The 22,730-nt window shown below is 36.2% G+C and overlaps 1 protein-coding gene and 1 non-coding gene across 2 annotated transcripts in view; both read left to right on the forward strand.

Moving 5' to 3' along the window:
• Smp_151590 (putative centrosomal protein of 135 kDa (Cep135 protein) (Centrosomal protein 4)) overlaps window positions 1-2,422 on the forward strand; it is a gene marked incomplete at its 5' end in the record, with an annotated part of 28,051 nt that extends 25,629 nt beyond the window's left edge. Inside the window, one exon of the mRNA XM_018795159.1 lies at window positions 1,795-2,422. Within this exon, the coding sequence (XP_018649499.1) occupies window positions 1,795-2,165 (371 nt within the window). The 3' untranslated portion in view covers window positions 2,166-2,422. The remainder of the gene's footprint in view (window positions 1-1,794) is intronic.
• Window positions 2,423-22,407: 19,985 nt separating this feature from the next.
• On the forward strand, window positions 22,408-22,474 carry Smp_tRNA_00306_Gln_TTG.1.1. The gene has a single exon. It is a non-coding gene (tRNA).
• The last annotated feature ends 256 nt before the right edge of the window (window positions 22,475-22,730 follow it).

Consider the following 22,730-nt stretch of genomic DNA (forward strand, 5'->3'; position numbering starts at 1 on the left):
ATCCATCTATGCTCACGATTTGATCTCGATCTTTGAACCATTTGAGAATATCTTCCGAAGTTATCAGTCATTTTTCGCGAAAATACATAAGGCATATTAATATTAAAATCGTTTTTCAGCATAAGATGTGCTAAAGAGAAATATTTTTTTAATCTACTGAAACATAACGAGGATAATTCACTTGGCATTGTTTATTTGAATCTTCCCATTGATGTTTAGGACTGCAACTGGTCAGTCTCTTATTAGCATTTGTGCATACTGTGCGTATTGCCTCGATATTGCCTTAATTCACTCAGTAGCTGAGTGGATAACGTGATGGCGTTTGAAGCGAAAGTTACCAAGTTCAAGTCCCAGAGTAAACATCAACTCTAAGATGCAGGTACATCCAGCTGACGAGTCCGAAATAGGACGAAACGCGTGTCAAACTGGATTTCACTGCTAGCCATTATCCATCTTCGCTTATAACGAAGATAAATTGAAACATTTTAGTTCTTCTCAATATCATAGTTTATGAAAAGCATTCGAATATTTCAGTTCTTAGAGATTTAACTCTTCCTAAGGTGTGCGATCCACATTTGAAACAAGAAATTGATCTTCCAACCACATATTTCAAACTGAAGTTTTACACATATCAGATGTAATGTTGCTTATATTGTTTTATCCAGGATTTGAAATTTTTTCGAATGATTCAAAAGATTCGTAATTCCAAGGTAATTACTTATTTTGATCCTTAAATCCTCATATTGATTAACCATATCGTAGAGGTATTCCACAAATGGTGTTGTGATGCAAATCGTCACAAATACTAACTGAAGTTGTTATACTTGATAAAACGTACTTCTAACAGTCATCTGTTAAATCAATACACCAGAGAACACGAACCTTCCTGTCTTCGTTTTGATTGTCATTAGTGTACACAGGTATCCATACATCATGACTTTGCCACTCCGGGCAGAATAGTTGCATAAAGTAATGATTGAGATGGGCTAGAATTATCTCTTCGAAAACTCCACTCCCTACCAATTCACATGAAGATAAAGTACTAGTTACTCTCACACGTCTCCCTCTTATAAGTGGTAACATTTTCAACGTAACACCTAACTTCATGAGGGGTTCCAAAATATTTCTGTTTTACTTGAAGTCCTAACTATAAAACCTTAATTAAACCTGTGATGGAATCTACAAATATTACACCTACAGTAATGTCTCCATCCATCTTCAGTCTTCTCTTTTAGTTGGGTGAAAAAGAATAACGAGTACAAAAGCCACGTCAATGGCTAATTTAACCGTTATTCTCTTTCATCTGACGTAGAATACCTTCATGGATTGTTCAAATCAATTTGCTTTAGAAATATTTTTAACTATATATATAAACCTAAATTTCCTAATTTTACTTGCTACAGCGGAAAATTAAACGCAGAAGTATATGTGTATGGCAGTGATGAATCCTTGACAGCAACCTTGTTTCATGGTTATCTTATCCTGAAACAAAGTACTTTAAACTGTTAAAACAGTCACGAACTATTGAAGATTGTAAACAACTATTACATCACTACATCGATTGATTTAATGAAAGGTTCCTAGTCAGTACACTTTGATTAGTATAGAACAATAGGAAAAAATGGTCAATATAAGTGATCAGTAGGAAGAAAATAACAGACCTATGGTGTAATAAGTTATAAATCAATGAAGTCAACTGTTGTCATGTCTAATATTCTATTCACTGATAAACATTTTTTGTTTAATATTTTAAGTTACTTAATTTCAGTGATAAGTAGTATAATTTGTAATGAGAAAAATGTTTCATTTTACAGTTTGTTGAACATGAATTCGTTGAAGAACAAGAACGTATAATACAATTTTATTTTCCTAATTCCAATACCAATAATATACCATCACCTTCTCAATATCAATCAGAAACCTTTCAAAAAGATCACTCTTCAAATGAAATCAATAATGATAATACACAAATGATAAGAAATAATACGGATAATATTGAATATTCCCCTGAAAATTTTCGTCCAGTATTAAGTTCCATAAGAAAATTTGAAAAATATACAAATGAACATGGAGAGAAAATAATACCAATCACATTTAAAACACCATCATCTTCTAAATTCAATTCCAGTGGTAGTCAAAGCGGAATGTTACTGAGACAAGACTGATTTGAACATGTTTGAATAGTTGTATGAATATGTATTTAACTAACAAATAGAGAGAGAGAGAGGGTGCATGTGTGTGTGTGTGTACGTGTTTGTACGAGAAAGGAGACTTTTGTTTTAACCTATGAGACTTATAATTCAATAATGACATACCCATTTTCGGTGATTGATTAGTTTGTTTTTTTTCTTTTTTCTTAAAACTTGATTTCAAGCATGTAAACTTCACTATAAAATATACATTTTCATGTATGTAGAATAGAGAATTTCATTTTTTATATTAGTTATTCTAGGTTTAATAGATTGGAGTGATTTGAGATTATTTACTTACTTACTTACGCCTGTTACTCCAAAATGGAGCATAGGCCGCCAACCAGCATTCTCCAACCCACACTGTCCTCGGCCTTCCTTTCTAGTTCTATCCAGTTTTTGTTCATTCTTCTCATATCTGTCTCCATTTATCAACTTAATGTGTTCTTTGGTATTCCTCTTCTCCTTTGTCATTCAGAGTTCCATGTGAGGGCTTGCCTTGTGGCACAGTTGAGTGACTTCCTCAATGTGTGTCCTATCCACTTGCAGCTCTTCTCCCTGATTTCTTCCTCCACTGGATGGAATCTGGTTTGTTGTCTCCCACAGTAGGTTGTTACTGATAGTGTCTGACCAACGGATCCGAAGTATCTTGAGTATACAACTGTCAATAAACACTTGTATCTTCTTGACGATGACTTTCGTAGTTTTCCACGTCTCCGCCCCATATAGTAAAACTCTCTTGACATTCGCATTGAAAATTCTGATCTTGGTTTTGGTTGACAAACTAAACATTTTGCATCAAAATAAATATCTGAATAAGTTGTTCGATATTGATTCTTAATTTGTTACCTGTACAACTTCGCCCGTTCATTAGACAGCCACTTTTTTAGTTGTTTCACTTATGTCTACCTCTCCCTAAGGTCAAAGATGTCGTTCTTATAATCTATTATAGTGTGTTTCGACCATTAATCTTTGTTTCATGGATACAACATTTCAGATCAGTATCGTTCGATCTTGACAATATCATGCCGATGTCTTGCCTGTGTATACAATTGTAGCAATATGACCTCCAATAATTTTATTATTATTATTGAAACATATTCAATTATCACTCAATACTCCTCCTCCTCCTCCTCCTCCTCCTCCTCCTCCTACTACTACTACTACTACTACCACTACTACTCACTTGATTATGTGAATGAAGAAGTTGAATTGGATCGAATTGAATGGTAATTGTTGTTCTATGATTAGATAGATAGATAGATAGATAAATGGTGATGAATAATGAATTGAGTTGAATTTGATGGTGTTATTGTTTTGGTGTGCAGTTGTCGGACATGCATGTTAGTTGAGTTTGATTAGTGAGTGAGAGTAATGTATAAGCGAAGCAGAATGATGAATGGTTGATTGATGCATGATTGAGTGAAAGTTCGAATATGTATTTTGAGATGCATGAGAGTGAGTGGTACTGGCTGATTGGTCTAGAGATTTGGCATTCGGCCACAAGACCGTGGGTTGTGGGTTCGAATCCTCTCTGACAACAGCACTGCCAAATTTCCATTCATCATACATACTACTGATGATGATATCAGTAGCACACCACAAAACACTCATCGTTCTTTCGTATGCTAAACACGCTATTATATCATACAATGTTCCCTAATTCAACACAATTACCTCCTTAAACACATAAACGCATAAATATTGGTACAAGGGAGCACCAGATATATATGCACAACAGAAATCTCATTTGATTTGTGTGAGGGCTGTGATACTGTCCAGGTGCCCGAACCGAAACAGGTGGTTTCCCTAGGGGGCCACACCCGGAGCCGCCTTTCACCTAAACGTGTGATCCACAAGGCAGTGCAGGAGCATCGTGAGGAGATTCAGTCCCATGGTAGCCGGTGACCAACCATTGATTCACACGCCATTTGTCCGCTCAGCATACTGGATACTGCAGCCAGTCCATGTGCACCATTGGTTTGGAATTAGGGATTTCCAACTCCCCTACATGAACATTCCGTGTCCACCAACCCGGTTAAAGCACCGTACATTGGATTTTCGTCCTCTCAATTCGGTAAACAACAGTAATGCCACTGTGAGAAGGCAGTGAGTAGGACTTCCCTGACAGAGGCTATCTATATACGCGTGGCCATGTGAGAGCATTTGGAGAAGGAGAGCGGACTCTTCCCACTCTCGACCATACCGGGGCATTTAGGGGCGAACTACAATTAATACTTTGTTGAATAAAGTTATATGTCATCAGCGATTACTAGCAGTTGGACAACTAAAAGCTATGGACTTCATATCAAATTTGAAGCATTTTTGACTGAAATGTCACAGTTCATTTATTCTTAGACATTCATTTGGATAGCTATATCAAGGCAATACACTCATGATTCGCAAATATGCTAGCCATCATTATGCGAAATCCTGTCCTAAATGTTAGCAACCGGTTATTGCTAACCCTTACCAATAAAATCAATGATTGTAAATATTTTATTCATACAGGTGGTCGGTAGTTGATTACTAGCAACCCCTCTGGTTGTTATACTGGATGAAAAGATTTCGAACCTTTTAAAGACAATGAGTTCGAGTCCCAGAGTGAACATCAACTCTGAGATGCAGGTCCATCCAGCTGACGAGTCTCAAATAGGACGAAACGCGCTTCCTGGATTCCACTGCTAGCCACTATCCATCTCTGCTTACTATGAGTTCTTGTTTAATTGTAGATACACCTTGTTGTCGATTGGAAATCAATACAAATCAGTACCGATGCCTCTTTTCTGATTTTCTCTGACCACTTAACATCACTCCAGTCATGGTAATAATAAAAGTTTTACAAAAATAAAGTTAATTTAGCTTCATACTTCTCGACAATTCTGAACATAGTTGAACATGTAAAACAAACATAAAGAACACTATCTTCAATGATTATCTTTACTAAGTCACAAACAACCAATAGAATAAATGGATCGTAGCTATCATTGTGATTGAGAACTCGCGTTTCATTCTATTTGGGACCGATCAGCTGATTGCATCAAGACCCCAGAATCTTTGTTGACGATGAGACTGCAAACCAAAAGACTTTCAATACTTGTTCCTAACGAGTTATCCACTGAGCTACTGAGTTCAGGGAACTACTGGCTTATACAACGTGTATCAATTTAATATGATTTGTAATGGTTTGAATTATCCCTTTCGCTGATCAAAATTCAGTTCATCGAAATCATTATAAGTTCAATTCAAATAACGATAATTAAAGTTTAGAGTAGTACATTATTTTACTTCACATCTTCTTAAAGCTTAGATTAAATATACTTCGATGGGAAGATTCAAACAAACAATACTAAATGAATTTAAACTTCACCTCATCGCACAAGCAAGTGGCTATCAGTAGTCATTAGCTAAGTGGATAACGCGATGGCGTTTGAAGTGAAAGGTACTGGGTTGGAGTCCCAGAGTGAGCATCAAATCTGAGATGCAGGTACATCCAGCTGACGAGTCAAAATAGGACGAAACGCGCGTCCTGGATTCCACTGTTAGCCACTATCCATCTTTGCTTACCATGCTTGTGAATTTAGGCTATATCGGGACAAAACGCACAGTATGCACATATGCCAATTAGACACTGACCAGTTACAGTCGTAAACATCAATGGGAAGATTCAAACAAACAATACTAATTGAATTTATACTTCACTATTATTTACAAAATTTCAATGGTCCAATCAATATTCTGTTGATGAGCAACATTCAAACCATTAAATTACTACAATCTCCACACAACCCTTATCTGATAATAATCATCATATGCTCAATAGTGACTGTCTTCAAGAGGTATTTCCTGAAGTTCTAATCAGAAGTCATGACCAGTAGAGTTCAACCGGGTTTGCTGTGAGAAAGTAACTCAGTGAAGCCAATGATGGACGTTGGTACAATTTGGTGAATTTGTTGAAGTTAGACATTAACACCATTGAATACCGGCTCAATGGCTTAGAGGTCAAGAGTTCGCAAGTGGGACTGAAGGTCCTGTGTTTGAGTTTCGCTAGTGAGATTTTGAGGGAGCACTGGTGGAGAATTCCATACTAGAACGAAACGACCGTTCAATGCTTCCAGGTTTTTCATAATGGTCTAGCTTTTAATTGACTCGTGAATTCAACTATTACATTACTAAAATCTCTACAAAACCCCTTTCTGATAATAAACCCTTGTTTTAATGATGTAATTAATTTTAAAAATTGATCACATAAAATACCAAAAAAAAATAATGATCTTGTTTTTATTTTTTCTAAAGAGACTACAAACTCAATTACATAACAGTAATATTGAGTTTTACAGATTTAATTGTATATTCATTGAATGATACTCTCATCTTAAGTCAATAGATAGATAGATATCTATAAGTGTAATCTAGCAATTCAGGTTTTAAGTTTCCAATCCAGTCAGTTATATACAGATATATCTATGTATATACAATTGCGCAATTCAATCATTTAAAACAAAACGATATATTACTCTTTATGTGAATTCAATATACAAAAGTAACTAAGACAAAAAAACGAGAGAGAGAGGGGGGAAGAGATATCTAACACATGAGTATATATAATAAATAAATTATATATTTGTTCAATCAGTTCCGTATATGACATAAGTGTAAACAAACAAACAAAAAAACTTTATCAGTTTGGAAGTAAATTACAAAAATTAATTTATTCATTTCATTCAAGATCATTCATATAATGCAGATGTCCTTTTATGTCGATGAAGGTTTGTTGTCTTAGCTGAATGGTTAGGTCGTGGAGATTTCATTGAGAGTTTGAACGATAACATCAGTACAAATTGTGGGTAGATAGCCCGAATAACTCATTGATTGTTAACTTTGAGAACCATCTATGGACCAATCTAATATCGATAGCATTCGATCAACACTAAGAAGGACTTGACACTCATGACATTGATCACGACCCAGTGATCAATCGATTGCGATTAGATTTCAGTCCTACAGGAGGTCGGTCGCGGCCCGAGTAGCTCAGTGGTAACGTTTCTGACTGTGAAGCTGAGTGACACAATATTGAATCCGTCAAGGAGCACCAGTTCCCTCAAGATTACAGGTACACCTTGCTGATGAGTTCCAAGTAACACGAAACCCGGGTCCAGGGTTTCCTGTTGACCACCTCCAACCACCATCTTATACCAATGTAATATGTATATTTCCTAGTGTATAATTGTTAAGTAACTAAACTATTCATATTCGTGTCCCTCTTATTATAAGCTTTATTTTAATTTATAGAATATTATTATACGACTTACTATTCCTGAGTTATACCCAGTCTATTAATTACTGTTCCCCCTATTCACAGCCATATTTGGCTAAATCTTGTACAAATGTTATTTTCTATTTTATGGTATGATGTGATCAGTTTGTTTGGTATATAAACCCAGTATGTTTGAGAATAATGATTCATATCGCAGAGGCTGTTATTGGTGTTCTGGACTTAACTGGCTGGGCTAGGCAAAAAGCAGGACTGATAAGTACTCAAGACTGCTCGTACGGTTTTCGTGTGTCACTGCTCTCTGATTGGCGGTTTTATCACGTCATACGTTAACAAGGCATCCACTCGGCCACAAGATATAACATTGATAATGTTTAAAACAATGAAGTTGGATGATATGGGTTCGAATCTTATCAGTTATCAGAAGATTCCGAATATGGCTTGTTGATCAGTGCCAACTAACGTGAAATGTAGATCCATTATCTCCTACTAAATATCTTCAACGGTCTAACGTAAATAGTAAACGTATTTTTATGATAAATGAACTTTGAATAAGAACTCGGATGAGCATGACCGGTTTATTGTTAAACGCAAAACTATAGGTATCTTATCTCATCATAACTGCAAGTAATCGTTCAAACAATGTAATCGCTCTGGACGTCTTTTGACTGCATCTAGATATAACTTCAAAAGCTTACACTTATCTTAATAGTGGTATATGAATTCACTTTAGTAAATGGGTAAACGATAGGTATTATATCAGAGTTTGACTTCATGACTTGATTGATCAGTAAAAGTCTTCATGGTATCTAAGACAGTAAACTATTGATTCAAATCTTATTTGAAACATCACTATCTGAAGTTCATGCTGTTGATGTCGTTCAAAAGAACAACAAAAGCTTCATGACCAAACCATCTAGTTCTGTGAACAAACTCCATTAAAAGCTAATATTATGATATTTTAGACTATTAGCGCTTATTTTGTAAATGAAGGTGAATTAAGTTTATTAAAAGAACAACACCTTTGATAATTTAATCTTTGGTGAACGGTTGCTCAGAATCGTAGATTGGTTGAAGTTAGACAGTAAACCGTTGGGTGCCGGCCGGCTCAGTGGTCTATCGGTTAAGTGCTCTGGCGCGAGACTGATAGGTCTGGGTTCGAATCTCGCGAGTGCAGGATCGTGGATGCGCATTGCTGAGGAGTCCCAATGGTCGTCCAGTGCTTCTGGGTTTTCCATGGTGGTCTAGCTTCAATTGACTCATGATTTCAACTATGAAAATTCAATCCTTACTGAATAGATAGATATGTATTTAACTTTACAATGAATTAGAAACTTTGACTTTTATGTCCATGTAATTGGCGGGAAAATATGGAGAAACTTAACTTTTGAGACGTAAACACGTATATCTGGCCGGAATTCAAGCAGAGATTCTGTTTTCCATGACTTGAGGAAAAGATATTCACGATCTACAGTTGACCACATGACCATCAGATTTATGCAATTCATTATAACAATCAACGAAGATACTAAAGTATTCACTTAAAAAGTATAAGTATCTTGTAGGCTTTGTTCTAACCAAGATTATTGTTATCGATATTATAGACTATTAAGTTTGATGCTAATAATAATAAATTTAACAAGCTATCATATCTCATTATTTAGGACTGCGATTGGTCAGTCTCTTGCCTATGTGCATCCAGTGTTGATTGTCTCGATATTAGCTTACGTCACAAGCATTATAAGATAAGATGGATGGTGGCTAGTAGTGGAATCCAGGACGAGCGTTTATCCTGTTCGAGACTCGTCAGTTGGATGTACCTGCAAAAGTAAGTGATTATCAGGGCTCAGTAGCTAAGTGGATAATGTGATAGCGATCGAAGCGAACGGTACTTGGTTCGAGTCTTGGAGTAAACGTTAACTACAATGCGGACACATCCAGATGACAATTTCCAAATAGGACGAAACACGCATCCTGCATTCCATATATGCTTATAAAGTGTAAACGTTTCTCTATTTGTTGGTATCAATACCAAGGTTAGACTTCATAGTTTCAAATTGATTAAACATTAGATAAATAGTTAATTATAAACATACTTGTCGTCACCATCCCTATAAGTAGAAAAAGTATATTTCTGATGTTTCGTAACTCAATGAAGGCGGCTTCTTCAGAGTAAATAAATAACTAACAAGTTTCATCTCCATATTTTCTTCATTGTATAAAACATTATTAATGGATCATTATAGACAGAGGTTTATTAAATACTATAAATAGGTGTATTTGTGTATTATTAAGGTAATGAATTTACTCACTTAAAGTACAAACTTGTGATGATTGTTGTGTAAAGTACATAGTTATTTAAGAGAAAATCTTTCACATGAGTATATATTTTGGTTATGAACTATATTTATATTATGAAAGAAGAGAACTTTTTTCTCTACTGAGCAGTTTATGTGCGAGACTGAAGGTCCTAGGTTCGAGTCCTGTTCGCGGGATAGTGGTTACGCACTGCTGTTGAGTCCCATACTATGACGTAACGGTCGTCCAGTTCTTCCAGGTTTTACATGATGGTTTAGCCTTAATTGAATCATGAATTTAACTATTAAACTGTATTCTTCAGTATTTGAATCACAGTTTGACTAGGTTAGTTTTAAAACATAAGAATAATAGCAATAGCTTTCATGATTAAATTCCACTTCTAGGCAGTAAACAAATTTAAATACTTGTTAAGTGAGTTATTATTATTATTATTCGAGAAATAAAAGAAAAACAATGGTAAATATGATGTCCACGATGAATCAATAGCTTTACTGTGGTGTGGTCTACTTATATCCACATAAGTAGTATATGGTGATGATTAGACATAGAATGTATTTTGGTAGAAGATCGATAAGGAAAGAACTGAAATGAAGCGCGATCGGTAGAAAAATGCATAAACAATGAAATTAGAGAAGATGGATTGATATTTACGGAAGCAACAGTTAAGATTGAGACAATTGATTGTTATTTTGCAAATTAACTGTTGACTGTATGGTTATCAGATGTTAGTAAGCTAGTTTGTAATTTGTCCCCAGTCGTGTTTTTGTTCACTACAGTACTATCTAAAACTCATTTAAACGGAATCTACCTATTGAGGCACTCAATAAGAAAGATTAGTTCAGCGAAGAGGTCTCTTTTCGGCGAATTCATTTTCAAGGCTGTACAGTGGCAAATATATATACTCATTTTTGAAGGTGATAATAATTACAATAATAATGATGATGACGATTCTGTTAAACACGGTAACAGTGTGGTAGAATAAACAAAGGTATTGAAAAATTTTTATTGTCAAGGGTTTAAGTATTCATCATAAAGGTAGATAGGAAAATGATCATTGGGAAAGGATGGGTCAGTATGATAAGCCAAAATGTAATCAAGAGGATCATAGAAGCAGAAATAAACCACTCGGGGGGTAGGAGGTTTATGGAGAAGATGGAAGGAGAAACAGATAGCTGTAGAGGAAGGAAAGTATGAAGAAGAGATAAAATTAGGCATTAATACTATGTAAGAAGAAGAGGTTGTACCAAATTCTTTTGGACACACAATTATGGTTTGCCCAGATGTATGCCTATTGCTTCGGTAATGTTAAGAAGATGCAATATAACTGCCTTTGGCAGCCTTCTACTTACTAGATGAGATAATTTATCCTTAAGATTATAGATGGACAATGATCGGCTGAAGAACACGATTCGAAACGTTGCTGTGAAAGGCGTCCTTTTTGAAGACTCAGAAATTCTCCTCTTTAAGATGTTTGTAGTTCTATCACCCTTAAAATTGATGTTCATGTAGATTGTTTTCTTCTCGACCGAGGCTATTTGTGTTTTAGGCAGTTTAGGTATTATGTTGTTGTCAATAAATACCGAAAGACACCTATTTATTGATAAGTATTTACTTCAAGAGGCTCAGTTCGTCATCTATGACCTCGTGACTACAAATTCTTCCTATTCGCTTAGCGAGTGATATTATTAGGTTTCGTCTTCGACTAATGAGCATCCTGCTGTAGAAACTTGATATCTGACCATTCCACATGTGTTTCCTGTAGATAGATCTTCTTAGCTTTCCATCGTGTTTTATTGTCATTTCCCCATCAGGAAAGTGAGTATTTTGTTTGTTTTCAACTTCAAGTGTGAAGCTTATTGTTGGTTGGCAGTTATTAAATGTCTTCAGAAGATGTCTCAAATCATATTTGCTGTCACAAATGATAAAAATATCATCTACGTACCTTTTATTCAGGTGGAAGTTTTCGATAGTCATTCTAAGTTGGTTGTTTTCTAAACTGGTCATGAAGCAATCTGCTAGTAATGGACTAGGAGAGGATCCTATTGATATGTCATTCTTTTGCTCATGAATTACGTCGTTGAATGTGAACTGCACATTACAATTGCAATGTAGCAGTAGTATATATATATATATATATATATATATATATATATGCTCCTATACGAGGAGCATACGTCGCCCACCAGCGTTCTCCATACAACTCTTCCCTGAGCAATCCTTTCAAGTTGTTTCCAGTTACTATTCATTCCTTCGATATCTGTCACCGGTTCCCAATTTAATATGTTTCGGTCTACCTCTTTTCCATTTCCCTTCACGATTCCAGATTAAGGCCTACCTCAAGATGCATTTAGGTGATTTCTGTATAGTATGCCCTATCCAACCTCACAGTCCCTCTCTAATTTCCTCTTTCGATGGAAGCCGGTTTACTCTCTTTCTCTCATAGTAGGTTGTTGACTATGGTATCCGGTCACAAGACAGTGAGTAACTTGAATAGACAATTATATACGAATACAAGTACTATTTTGGTGGTGGTGGTTGTGGTTGTCCAAGTTTCAGCTCCATACAACAGAACTATCTTGGTTTTCGTATTGAGGATCCTGACATCAATGTTAGTCGACAGTTGTTCTGAATTTCATATGTTCCTCAACTGTAGGAATGCTGTCGTTTCCTTGCCAATCCTCGCCTTTGTATCCTTCCTTCTTCTCTTGATTTCAATCTACTCAGCCTTCTGCTCTCAGATATTCCACTTACGACTTTTGTTACATACTACTTATATCTGAAAACATAAGTAGCACATACCAAAGTACAACTTCAATCCTTATTGTTTTTCATGGAGATGGTAAAATTTTATTGATAGATCTCATGAATCCAGATATATCACATGTTTGTGGTCATTTACTATCTCAAGGCTGAGAACCAGATAAAAGATGAGAAATATGGTACGCTATTGGATGAAGCCGCAGTCACACTTATTCAAAGTTTTAGCTTAAATTTCTAAAGGACATATATATGTACCAACAGCTTTCTCATAAGTTTATTTGGTTTACAATAACAGCCTCCTTTCTGTTCTTAGTCTTCTCACCTGCTCAGCATAAATGTCAGTCACTATTTATTTCCTAGGACTACACTTACTTAGGTTTCTTTTAATGTAACGAAAAAAATAAATCTTAATTCTCAGTAGCTAAGTGGATAACGCGATGGCATTTCAAGCGAACGCTACTTAGTTCGAGTTTGAAGGTAAATCAAACTGACTATTCTCAAATGGGACACGATACGCGTCCTGTATTCCATTACTAACCACTATCATCTCCGATTATAATACTTGTGACACTGGAAGCACCTAAGCCGATAAGAGACTAATCAACTACAATCCTAAACAACAACTGAAAGGTACAAGCAAACAATACCAAGTGAACGTAATAGTTTAGCTCATTTTGTTTTGCTAGATGACATAGCAACTTTGTTTATTCGATTATTGACTTCCTTTTTTTCTTTCAAATAAAACTCATTTGCATATTTCAGTAGTACAAATATGTATGTGATATGTTGTGCTTTAGTCAGTTCTGCATGAATTATTGAAAGTAACCAAAATATAATCAATGGATTGATTAATGTACAAGTAGAATGAAAAGGTGTGCAATAGAATGATCTAGCTTCACTTGAATCATGATCTCAACTATTAAAATTACTATAATATCCACAAAAAACCCCTTCTGATATTAATCAATATATACTCAATAGTGACTGGATTCAAGAGGTATTTCCTGGAGTTCTAGTGAGAAGCAGTAACTATTGGAGTTCAAGCGGGTCTGTTGTGAGATGGTCACTCACTGAAGACAATGGTGGATGTGTCTCTCAATCTCATGGATTGGTTGAAGTTAGATATTAACACCGTAGGATGCCGGCTCAGTGGTCTAGAGGTTAAATGTTAGCGCGCGAGGCCGATATGTCCTCAGTTCGAGTCTCCCGAGGCGGGATAGTGGATGCGCACTGCTGAGGAGTCCTACAATAGGACGAAACGGCCGTCCAGTGTCTCCAGGTCTAGCTTCAATTGACTCATGATCTCAACTATTAAAATAATTACCTGTGTTTGGATTGGGAGTTGGAAGATAATATTAAACTTTTCCAGTCAATGAATGAAGTTTTTTTTATTTACACTACTGATAATGATCAATTGAATGGATCTGAATAATAGGAATCGATAGCAATAAAATTTGCTGCTTTCAGCTGACATGGTTGTTATTCAGCCTTAAAAATAACAAGTGGAATTGTCTGATTCATGACTTCTTTTTCTGAAGCTACAATTAAACAGAAATATAACTAGTATTCATTTACACCATTCACTAAGGTAGTTGAGAATATTTGTACCTCAGATGGAAGATTTAGGAGGAGTTTAACTCTCCGAGTTGGATCGTTTGATCGCGGAGCTTTCATTATTTTTCTGAACAACATCAGCAGTACAAACTTCACATAATAGTAAAGGGTTTCAATTTGTCCATATTTTACTTAGAGCTTGTCCTGTCGACTTTGATCTCGATTGGCTATCTATTAACCATTTGGAAAAATCATGAAAAAATGTAGGGCCAAGAATAAAATCCAAGGGAGATACAATAAAAATAAAGAAGTAGATAATGTCAAGTTAAAGGTCAACGACAACCAATCAAGACTGAGGTTAAAAGGATAAGCTGTGAGTTATCTGTGGAGAAATTCTAACACTTCACTTTTATCTGAAGTTTTTCCTGATGATGTTGTTCAGAAGAACAATGAAAGCAACACAATGAAAACATATAGCGTTTATTTCCAAGATGTTTTGAATGTTCATTAGAAATCAGACTAATAAACATGCAATCATGGTTATTCATAAAATTTTCAGTGTTCAATAAGCATGATATATTGGATTCTAATGGTTCTTTGATTTATAATTGAGTGAATGCAGCCTATTATGGAGTAGTTTTCATTCACCATATCAATTTAAGATCAAACTTTTATCATATTTAAGTTTACAGAAAGGATGTCAGACTGCGTTACACCGACATGTTCTCATCAGGCGTTTTTGAATAGGTTTACAGAATTACACTCTAATATCAAGCTCTTACCCAGTGAATAAGCCTAAAAATGGCTGAAAATGTTTGTTTATTAGTATAAGTGGGTTTATGAGATTATAGAATGTTCGTAGTTTATACCACAGACTGATCTTAATTAGACAACTACTGAAAACTAAGAATTTTCGACATCTGTTTTATCCTAGTGTGAGATTCTCATGTAGTTTAGATTCAAAACCCGACTTGGAATCCTACTCAGTATCTGTTTTTTTCTCAGCAAGCGTCTAAAATCTAATATCTGCATTAACCCTTTCGTATTAATTTTAGTTTCATGATGCTATTCATGAATCTCTAATGTGGAGCCATGACCAGTGAAGTTCAAAAGTATCAGGTTTAAGGAATTCGCCCACCAATGTTGTTAGAAGATGAGTGTCCAACATCGCAAACTGATGGAACTTCCAAATAAGCACCAGTAGACACTGATTCAGTCGTCTAAAAGTTAGGGATTCAGAAAGTGACCTGAATATCCTGAGTTTATTCCTCAGTAAGGTAGTGGGTACTCGTAAGTCAGTTAGTCAGTCAGCTACAACGTAGGACCAGACACATATATGCATCGGTCCAAGTTGTCACACCTCATTAGCACAACAATATGAACACTAAATCTGTTAGGATATTCACAGGAATATCCCAAAAATTATATCGAATGTAAAGTGGTATGTTTTCAGACTCTTCCCATAATTCGCATGTTATTTTCTATTGGTCATTATTTACAGTTGTCCTAACTGTGACTTTCTCGTATCGTTTTCCTATTGGTCAATTTTGAGTTGTCCTAATTATAAACTTTACGTGTCCTTTCTTTCCATTGGTTACTGTTCATAGTCATTGTAACTGTATAAATATGCCTTGTATGTAAATCATTTTTTGACCTGCTTCTGACCCCATAAACAATTCTTATTTAACGGCTGTGTTCTGATTTATTAGAGTTGGGGAACAGTATTGGGGTCGTACTAGGACATCTGAATTTGGTCAACCGGTAGAAATTCGTTTAGTCTTATTGCAATACGCAATATTTAGCAACGCACTAATTTCACGACGTAACAAAATCCATGGTAGTTAAAAGAGAAAAAGATATAAAACAATTTTAATCTCAAGGTTTAAGGGCAGACAAAGAGTGTATACACCTACGCCATTGTGATCGATTCTGAACCATGTCACACAGTCTCCAACCATTGGTTACGATAGTCACGCGGACCTCAATCAAGTAGTCTGCATCTACCAACATGGCTCAGACTAGAAGTTAGTGTCTTCAAGGACTGATTCCATATTCTGGTTTGGCCACCCCTAACTTTCTTACAACCATCTTAAACACCAGTCAGCATAGCGCGTCGTGGTAATCGGTGTTGAGGTATGTGTAACACATGGCCCAACCATCTCAGTCAATGAAGATTCATTACCTCATAAGTAATCAATATCATATTAGAACAGATAGATTGCCAATACTCTTTAGTTTTCGATAGTTATTTAACAGATTAACATACTAATTAATAAGTTTTGAGCTACTTTATATTCCAAGTAGATTGAATGTAAAAGATAGAAAGTGGTAATAAGGTGGAGAAAACATTTTTTCCGTTAGTTAGTTAGTTACCCTACTTCATTCATTAGTTCACTCCACTTATTTATGTACATACTTATGTACACTTATTTACAAATATAACTTTTCTAATTAACATAACTATTCAATAATTTCAATCATACATATTCAATTCGATCAAAAGTACATACGACTTTTTGTGTAATGTACATGTCCGAATGGAAAACGTATAAATTAGGGTAGATTTATAAGGAAATATTACTACTGTAGTGAACAAGAACACGAGTGGGAACAATCGAATGTATTTTAGTACAATATTACAGAATATCTTATCACAATATGATAATTATATAGTAAACTGTTAATTGGCAAAATCAGAAGGGGTTTTTTGTGGAGATTTAGTATTTTCATAGTTGAAAGCGTGAGTCAATTGAAGCTAGACCACCATGGAAAACCTGGAAGCACTGGACGGCCATTTCGTCTTATTGTGGGACTCCTCAGCAGTGCTCATCCACGACCTCGCCTCGCGAGATTCGAACCCAGGACCTACTATGATGCATAAACACCACCGCATGCCGGCTCAGTGGTCTTTCGGTTAAGTGCTCACGCGCGAGACTGGTAGGTCCTGGGTTCGAGTTTCGCGAGGCGGGATCGTGGATGCGCACTGCTGAGGAGTCCCACAATAGGACGAATCGGTCGTCCAGTGCTTCCAGGTTTTCCTTGGTGATCTAGCTTCAACTGACTCACGCTTTCAGCTATGAAAATTGGCAAAATAACAAACAACTGTCTTAATTTGACTGTTTATTCTGCAAATATCCGTCCATAGTCTCTGATTATAATTGTTCTTGCATTTTCTTACCAATTGCGTGTTGTAACCGTTCTCTCCTTATCGATCTTTTACTGGAATACATTCAATGCCCGACCATCACTATATACTACTTATGTGGATATCAGTAACCCACACCACATTACATTTTATTGATATTTTTCCGAAACTGTCAAATAAGGTGTACAGAAGTGAATGATAAAATGTAATGTTGGGTGGTTAACTGAGTTTGATATTTGAATATACGTTTACTATATGCGAACTCAATAAACTAGTTGAGTGAGTAAACTAAGAATGAACTTAGTTAATTTCTTCTTTTTTCCCCCAACGGGAGCGTTGGCCACCGATTAGGGTTTTTCAGCCGATTATTTCTTGGATAATCCTTTCCAATTGAATCCAGTTGCAATTCATTCCTTCGATATCTGCCACCGATTCCCGATACAATGATTTTTGGCCTTCCTCTTTTCCTTTTCCCTTCACGATTCCAGGTTAAGGTCTACCTCAATATGCATTTAGATGATTTCTGTAAAACATGCCATATCCAACCCCACAATCCCTCTCTAATTTCCTCTTCAGATGGAAGCTCGTTTATTCTCTCTCATAGTAGGTTGTTGACTATGGTATCCGGTCACAAGACAGTGAGTATCTTGAGTAGACAATGATATACAAATACATGTACTATTTTGGTGGTGGTTATAGTGGTTGTCCAAGTTTCAGCTCCATAAAACAGTACTGTCTTGACGTTCATACTGAAGATTCTGACTTTGATGTTTATCTACAGTTGTTCTGAGTTCCAAATGTTTTTCGACTGTAGGAATGCTGCTCTTACTTTGTGAATCTTTGCCTTTACATATGCCTTTGATCTTCCTATTTTGTAGATGGTGCTGCCCAGATACGCAAAAGGTTCCACCTCTTCTAGAGCTTCTCAATCAAGTGTGATTTGTTTGATATTGGCTTTGTTTTATTCTGTGGTCGTTCTATCGCTTTCTGAAAGCCTTAGGTCGTTGATGAGGTGATATCTATAGAAAAATCAGTAACAGCTGCTTTTATATCCTGTGGATTCAGTGAAGCCGTTCTACGAGTAGATGTGTAGACAAAGTTGGCGGTAACCTGAAGAGAGTACTTGTCAACCTTTTATTGACACGTTGAATATGTTTTATACAGTTTGACTACATGTCAGGTTCAGTTTAATGAAGTGTTAACCCTCCTGCTTGTGATATCATTACCTTTGAAGTAGATGCAACAAAAGAATGTTTGTCACGAAGGCAAGGAAAGATTAATAACCATCTACTTTCGGACATATAAATCAGGTTTTTGACGCCTGATAGCAACGGCTACTGCAAACTTCAGATGACTGGAGTTTGACTATTTACTAATCACCTTAAAAGATTGCAATGTATCGACCTAATATCTTGTATCCAAGAGATGTTCAGTAACTGCACTGTTTAGAGTGGTTCTTTCTCTGGGAACATGCACAAAAAATCTAAGACATGCCCTCGATTCCCTTCGGCCAATGTAGCTGTTTCGGCAGGTCAGTTTTAATCATATACTACTACCGGGATCATTTTTTTAGCATTATCTATAAAGTCAAGAGAAGATTTCTATCACAAATTTGTGCATGGCCATAGCTACAATAATTCACCAACTCAAATATCATCTCTCGTCAATGCTTTATATTTCTATGGTTATTGCACCTCTTCTAATTTTCAAATCAGTGTAGGTTATTTATAGGGATGATAGAATGTTAACAGTAGTAAAATCACGAACTGAACTTAGTTGGACCACCGTTTAAAACCTGGAAACACTGGATGGCCACTTCGTCCTAGTATGGGACTCCTCAGGAGTGCGTACTCGCGATCCCACATCCGGAAATCGAGACCAGAACCTTCACTCCTGAGTGCGAACGGTTAACCTCTAAACCACCAAGTCGGCATCCAACAGCGTTCATGTTTGACCTCAGTCAATCCGTGATGCTGCGCAACCCTTATCTATTGCCTGAATAATTGCCTCTAACCCAATGTTGATTAAATATTTAATAATTACTTATACTTCTTGACTTGGAACTCAGTGTAAATTGGAATAAATCAATTTTTAGTTCTAAATTAATTAATACTCTACACTAGATTAGCGTATGGAATAAAAAAACTAAACTATCTTCTTATACTTTTGGTTAGCCGAGTAAGTAACTAATCCACAATGAGATGAAGTATACGACTACAAGAACAAAATGGTAAATCTGGTGATAATGATATAAATATATATCTACTGCGATGTGTAGAATATGTATTAAGTATCTCAAATTAATGCCGAACTCGATAAGCAGTAGTGACTATTTCAGTATTCGATAAAATAACATATGAGGATTTTGAAGCCAAAACATGAAACCATTGCATGTACTGTTAGTTGAAGCTGTTGAGAGAAGTCTTAACTTCTTTTAGGCTTTTACTCAACAACCAAAACGGACACCCTCTTCATCTTCGCCTGTATGAATATCAATTAGCAGTCAAACGCCATGACATGTCTTCCTTATATCAATGCACTTGGACAACTACAGACACACATTCGACTGAAAAAATGTGGAGATTTCGGATAGAGGCAATTCCTAAAACACCAGAGAATTTTTAGAAGCTTGGCACTCAGGTCAATCAGCAATAAACAAGTACATTGAAATCAATTCAATTTACTAACTAATCAGGAAAATTATGCACAAACATAGGAACAAAAATCAAACCAATGAGAGATACAATCAGAACAAAATAAATAATGGCAAATTTAAGGTCAACAAGAACCAATCAATATCCAGGTGTACAAGACAAGCTGTGAACCACATGTGGAGAAATTCGAACACTTCATTTCTAACCGAAGTTAGTGCTGATGATGTCATTCAGAAGGACGATGAAAGCTCCATGATCAAACTATCCAACTCAGAGAACAAAACTCCACCGAAATCGAAATCAAAGTCTAGAGGGCTTAGGTGAATGACTCAAGATCAGTCACATTGGAGCAAATGAATTCATCATTCCTCATTTTTTAACAATTTGGGATCTTAATTTCATTTCACAATTTTATCTCCACCAAACTATTCACTTTTCATATCATATTCAACATTTTATTCACTACTACTAATAATTCTTGTTCGAATAGTGTAGCAACTCCGGTTAATGCACATTTGCAACAGATCTTAAGTTCTTTAGACAGGAATAAGTAATTGTAGCTAATCCACTTTCTTTGTTAAAAACAATTATGGACAATACAAAACATTAATATTCAATTTATTGGATGATTGTCTGACTTCCAAACAAATTTCTGTCATTAAATACTATATGTAGTTGGATAATCATGAAACTCATATGAATTGAGTAGAATGTTCAATCTTAACAAAACATTCCCAAGTGACATTTCCTTAGCTCAACGTAAAAGAAACCGTAAAATCCAGAAGGAAAAATGCAAAACTTCATCTTGAAGTTAACATTTTAAGTTTGAGTAATTATTTAGAACCGAATCATAATTGTACTAATCATGGTTTTTTTTAGCACGTTCAAACAAATATTACTTTTCATTTATGGCCTCAAATGCCCTGGTATAGCCGAGAGTGAGGAGAGTCCTCTCTCCTTCTCCAAATGCTCTCACATGGCCACGCGTATATAGCCTCTGTCAGGGAAGTCCCACTCACTGCCTTCTCGTGGCCACGGTGTTGTTCACAAAAGTGAGAAGACGAAAAGCAAATGTACGGTGCTTTAACCGGGTTGGTGAACACGGAATGTTCATGTGGGGGAGTTGGAAAACCCTCATTCCAAACCAATGGTGCATATGGACTGGCTCCAGTATCCTGCTGAGGGGACAAATGGCGTGTGAATCAACCGTTCGTCACCGGCTATCATGGGACATCTCCTCACGATGCTCCACTGCCTTGTGGATCACACGTTTAGGTCTAAGACTCCGGGTGTGGCCCCTTAGAAAAACCACCCGTTTCGGTTTGGGTGCCCGGGCAGTATCATAGCCCTCACACAAATCAAATGAGATTTGTTTGGCGCATATATATCTGGTGCCCCCTTGTACCAACATCTATGTGTTTAAATAAGTGTATTATTCAAAAAATTGTTTTAGTACTGGACTAGTGAACATTTGAAGCTTTCTATTGAAAGTTCTTCATATTTAACGCATCATTTTATTATTTGAACAAATTGTTGAAGTAATATTCTATATGGTAATACTTGTGTTCTATCAACGTTTCAAAGCCTATAAAACTGGCGTGTAGATACACCGTTATTAATAAATACTGTTATTTTTTATATATAGTTGAAATCATGAGTCAATTGAAGCTAGACCACCATCGAAAACTTGGAAGCACTGGGCGGCCGTTTCGTCCTATTGTGGGACTCCTCAGCAGTGCGCATCCACGATCCCGCCTCGAGAGATTCGAACCCAGGTTCTATCAGTCTCGCGCCAGAGCGCTTAACCACTAGACCCCTGAGCCAGCCGGCATCCAACGGTGTTAATGTCTAACTTCAACTAATCTACGAAGTTGAGCAACCATTCACCAATATCTTCAGTGGGTCGATATCCCACAACAGACCCGGTTGAACCCCACTGGTCACTGCTTCTCACTAGAACTCCAGGGAATACCTCATGGAGCCAGTCACTAGTGAGCATATAATCATTATTATTAGAAGGGGGTTTTGTGGAGATTTTAGTAATTTTATTGTTATTGTTTACAAGGGAATAATAAATAAATGTTATCTGAAATAAATACTCCTTGATCCTTCATTCTTACTTTTTTGGGGACTAAATCAGATGAATGTTTATTGCGAAAAAGGCTTCTTGATGATAATGGATGATAGTTAAATTTAGGAAACACAAGTTTCGTCCGGAGAGATTAATATATATATTAAGTTGACATTTAGAAAGTAGATCAAGTTTTCAAATCTCAATGTGAGATAAACAACACTAAGATTTTAATTCATCTAAATTAGTTCTAAATGATGGAAAGTCACGAATAAATTTTCCTGGTTAGCTTGTTTTTTAGAGAGTTAGTTTTCTACGAGATGGGGTCACTAACCTCATGCCCAACTCTCCTCTTTCATCCAGGCTTGGAACCACCTGTAGCCCACGGAGGGGCTACACGCGGTGTTAAATGATGGAAAATGTTATGTGACTATCAGGACTCAGTGGCCGAGTGGATAACGCGATGGCGTTTGAAGCGAAAGGTACTGTGTTCGAGTCCCAGAGTGAACATCAACTGTGAGATGCAGGTACATCCAGCTGACGAGTCCCAAATAGGACGAAACGCGCGTATTGGATTCCACTGCTAGCCGCTATCCAGTTTTGCTTACTATGTCTTTAATTTTTTAAAAGTAGAGTGCCAGTTCATATGAATTAATTGATTAACAAAACCACTTCTGATCTATAATGTAATTGTATCAAATTAATATATCAACAATAGTAAAATGTTTTAATGGTTGAAATCATGAGTCAATTGAAGCTAGAC

The sequence above is a fragment of the Schistosoma mansoni genome, chromosome 1 (assembly GCF_000237925.1).
Source record: "Schistosoma mansoni strain Puerto Rico chromosome 1, complete genome".
NCBI lineage: Eukaryota > Metazoa > Platyhelminthes > Trematoda > Strigeidida > Schistosomatidae > Schistosoma > Schistosoma mansoni.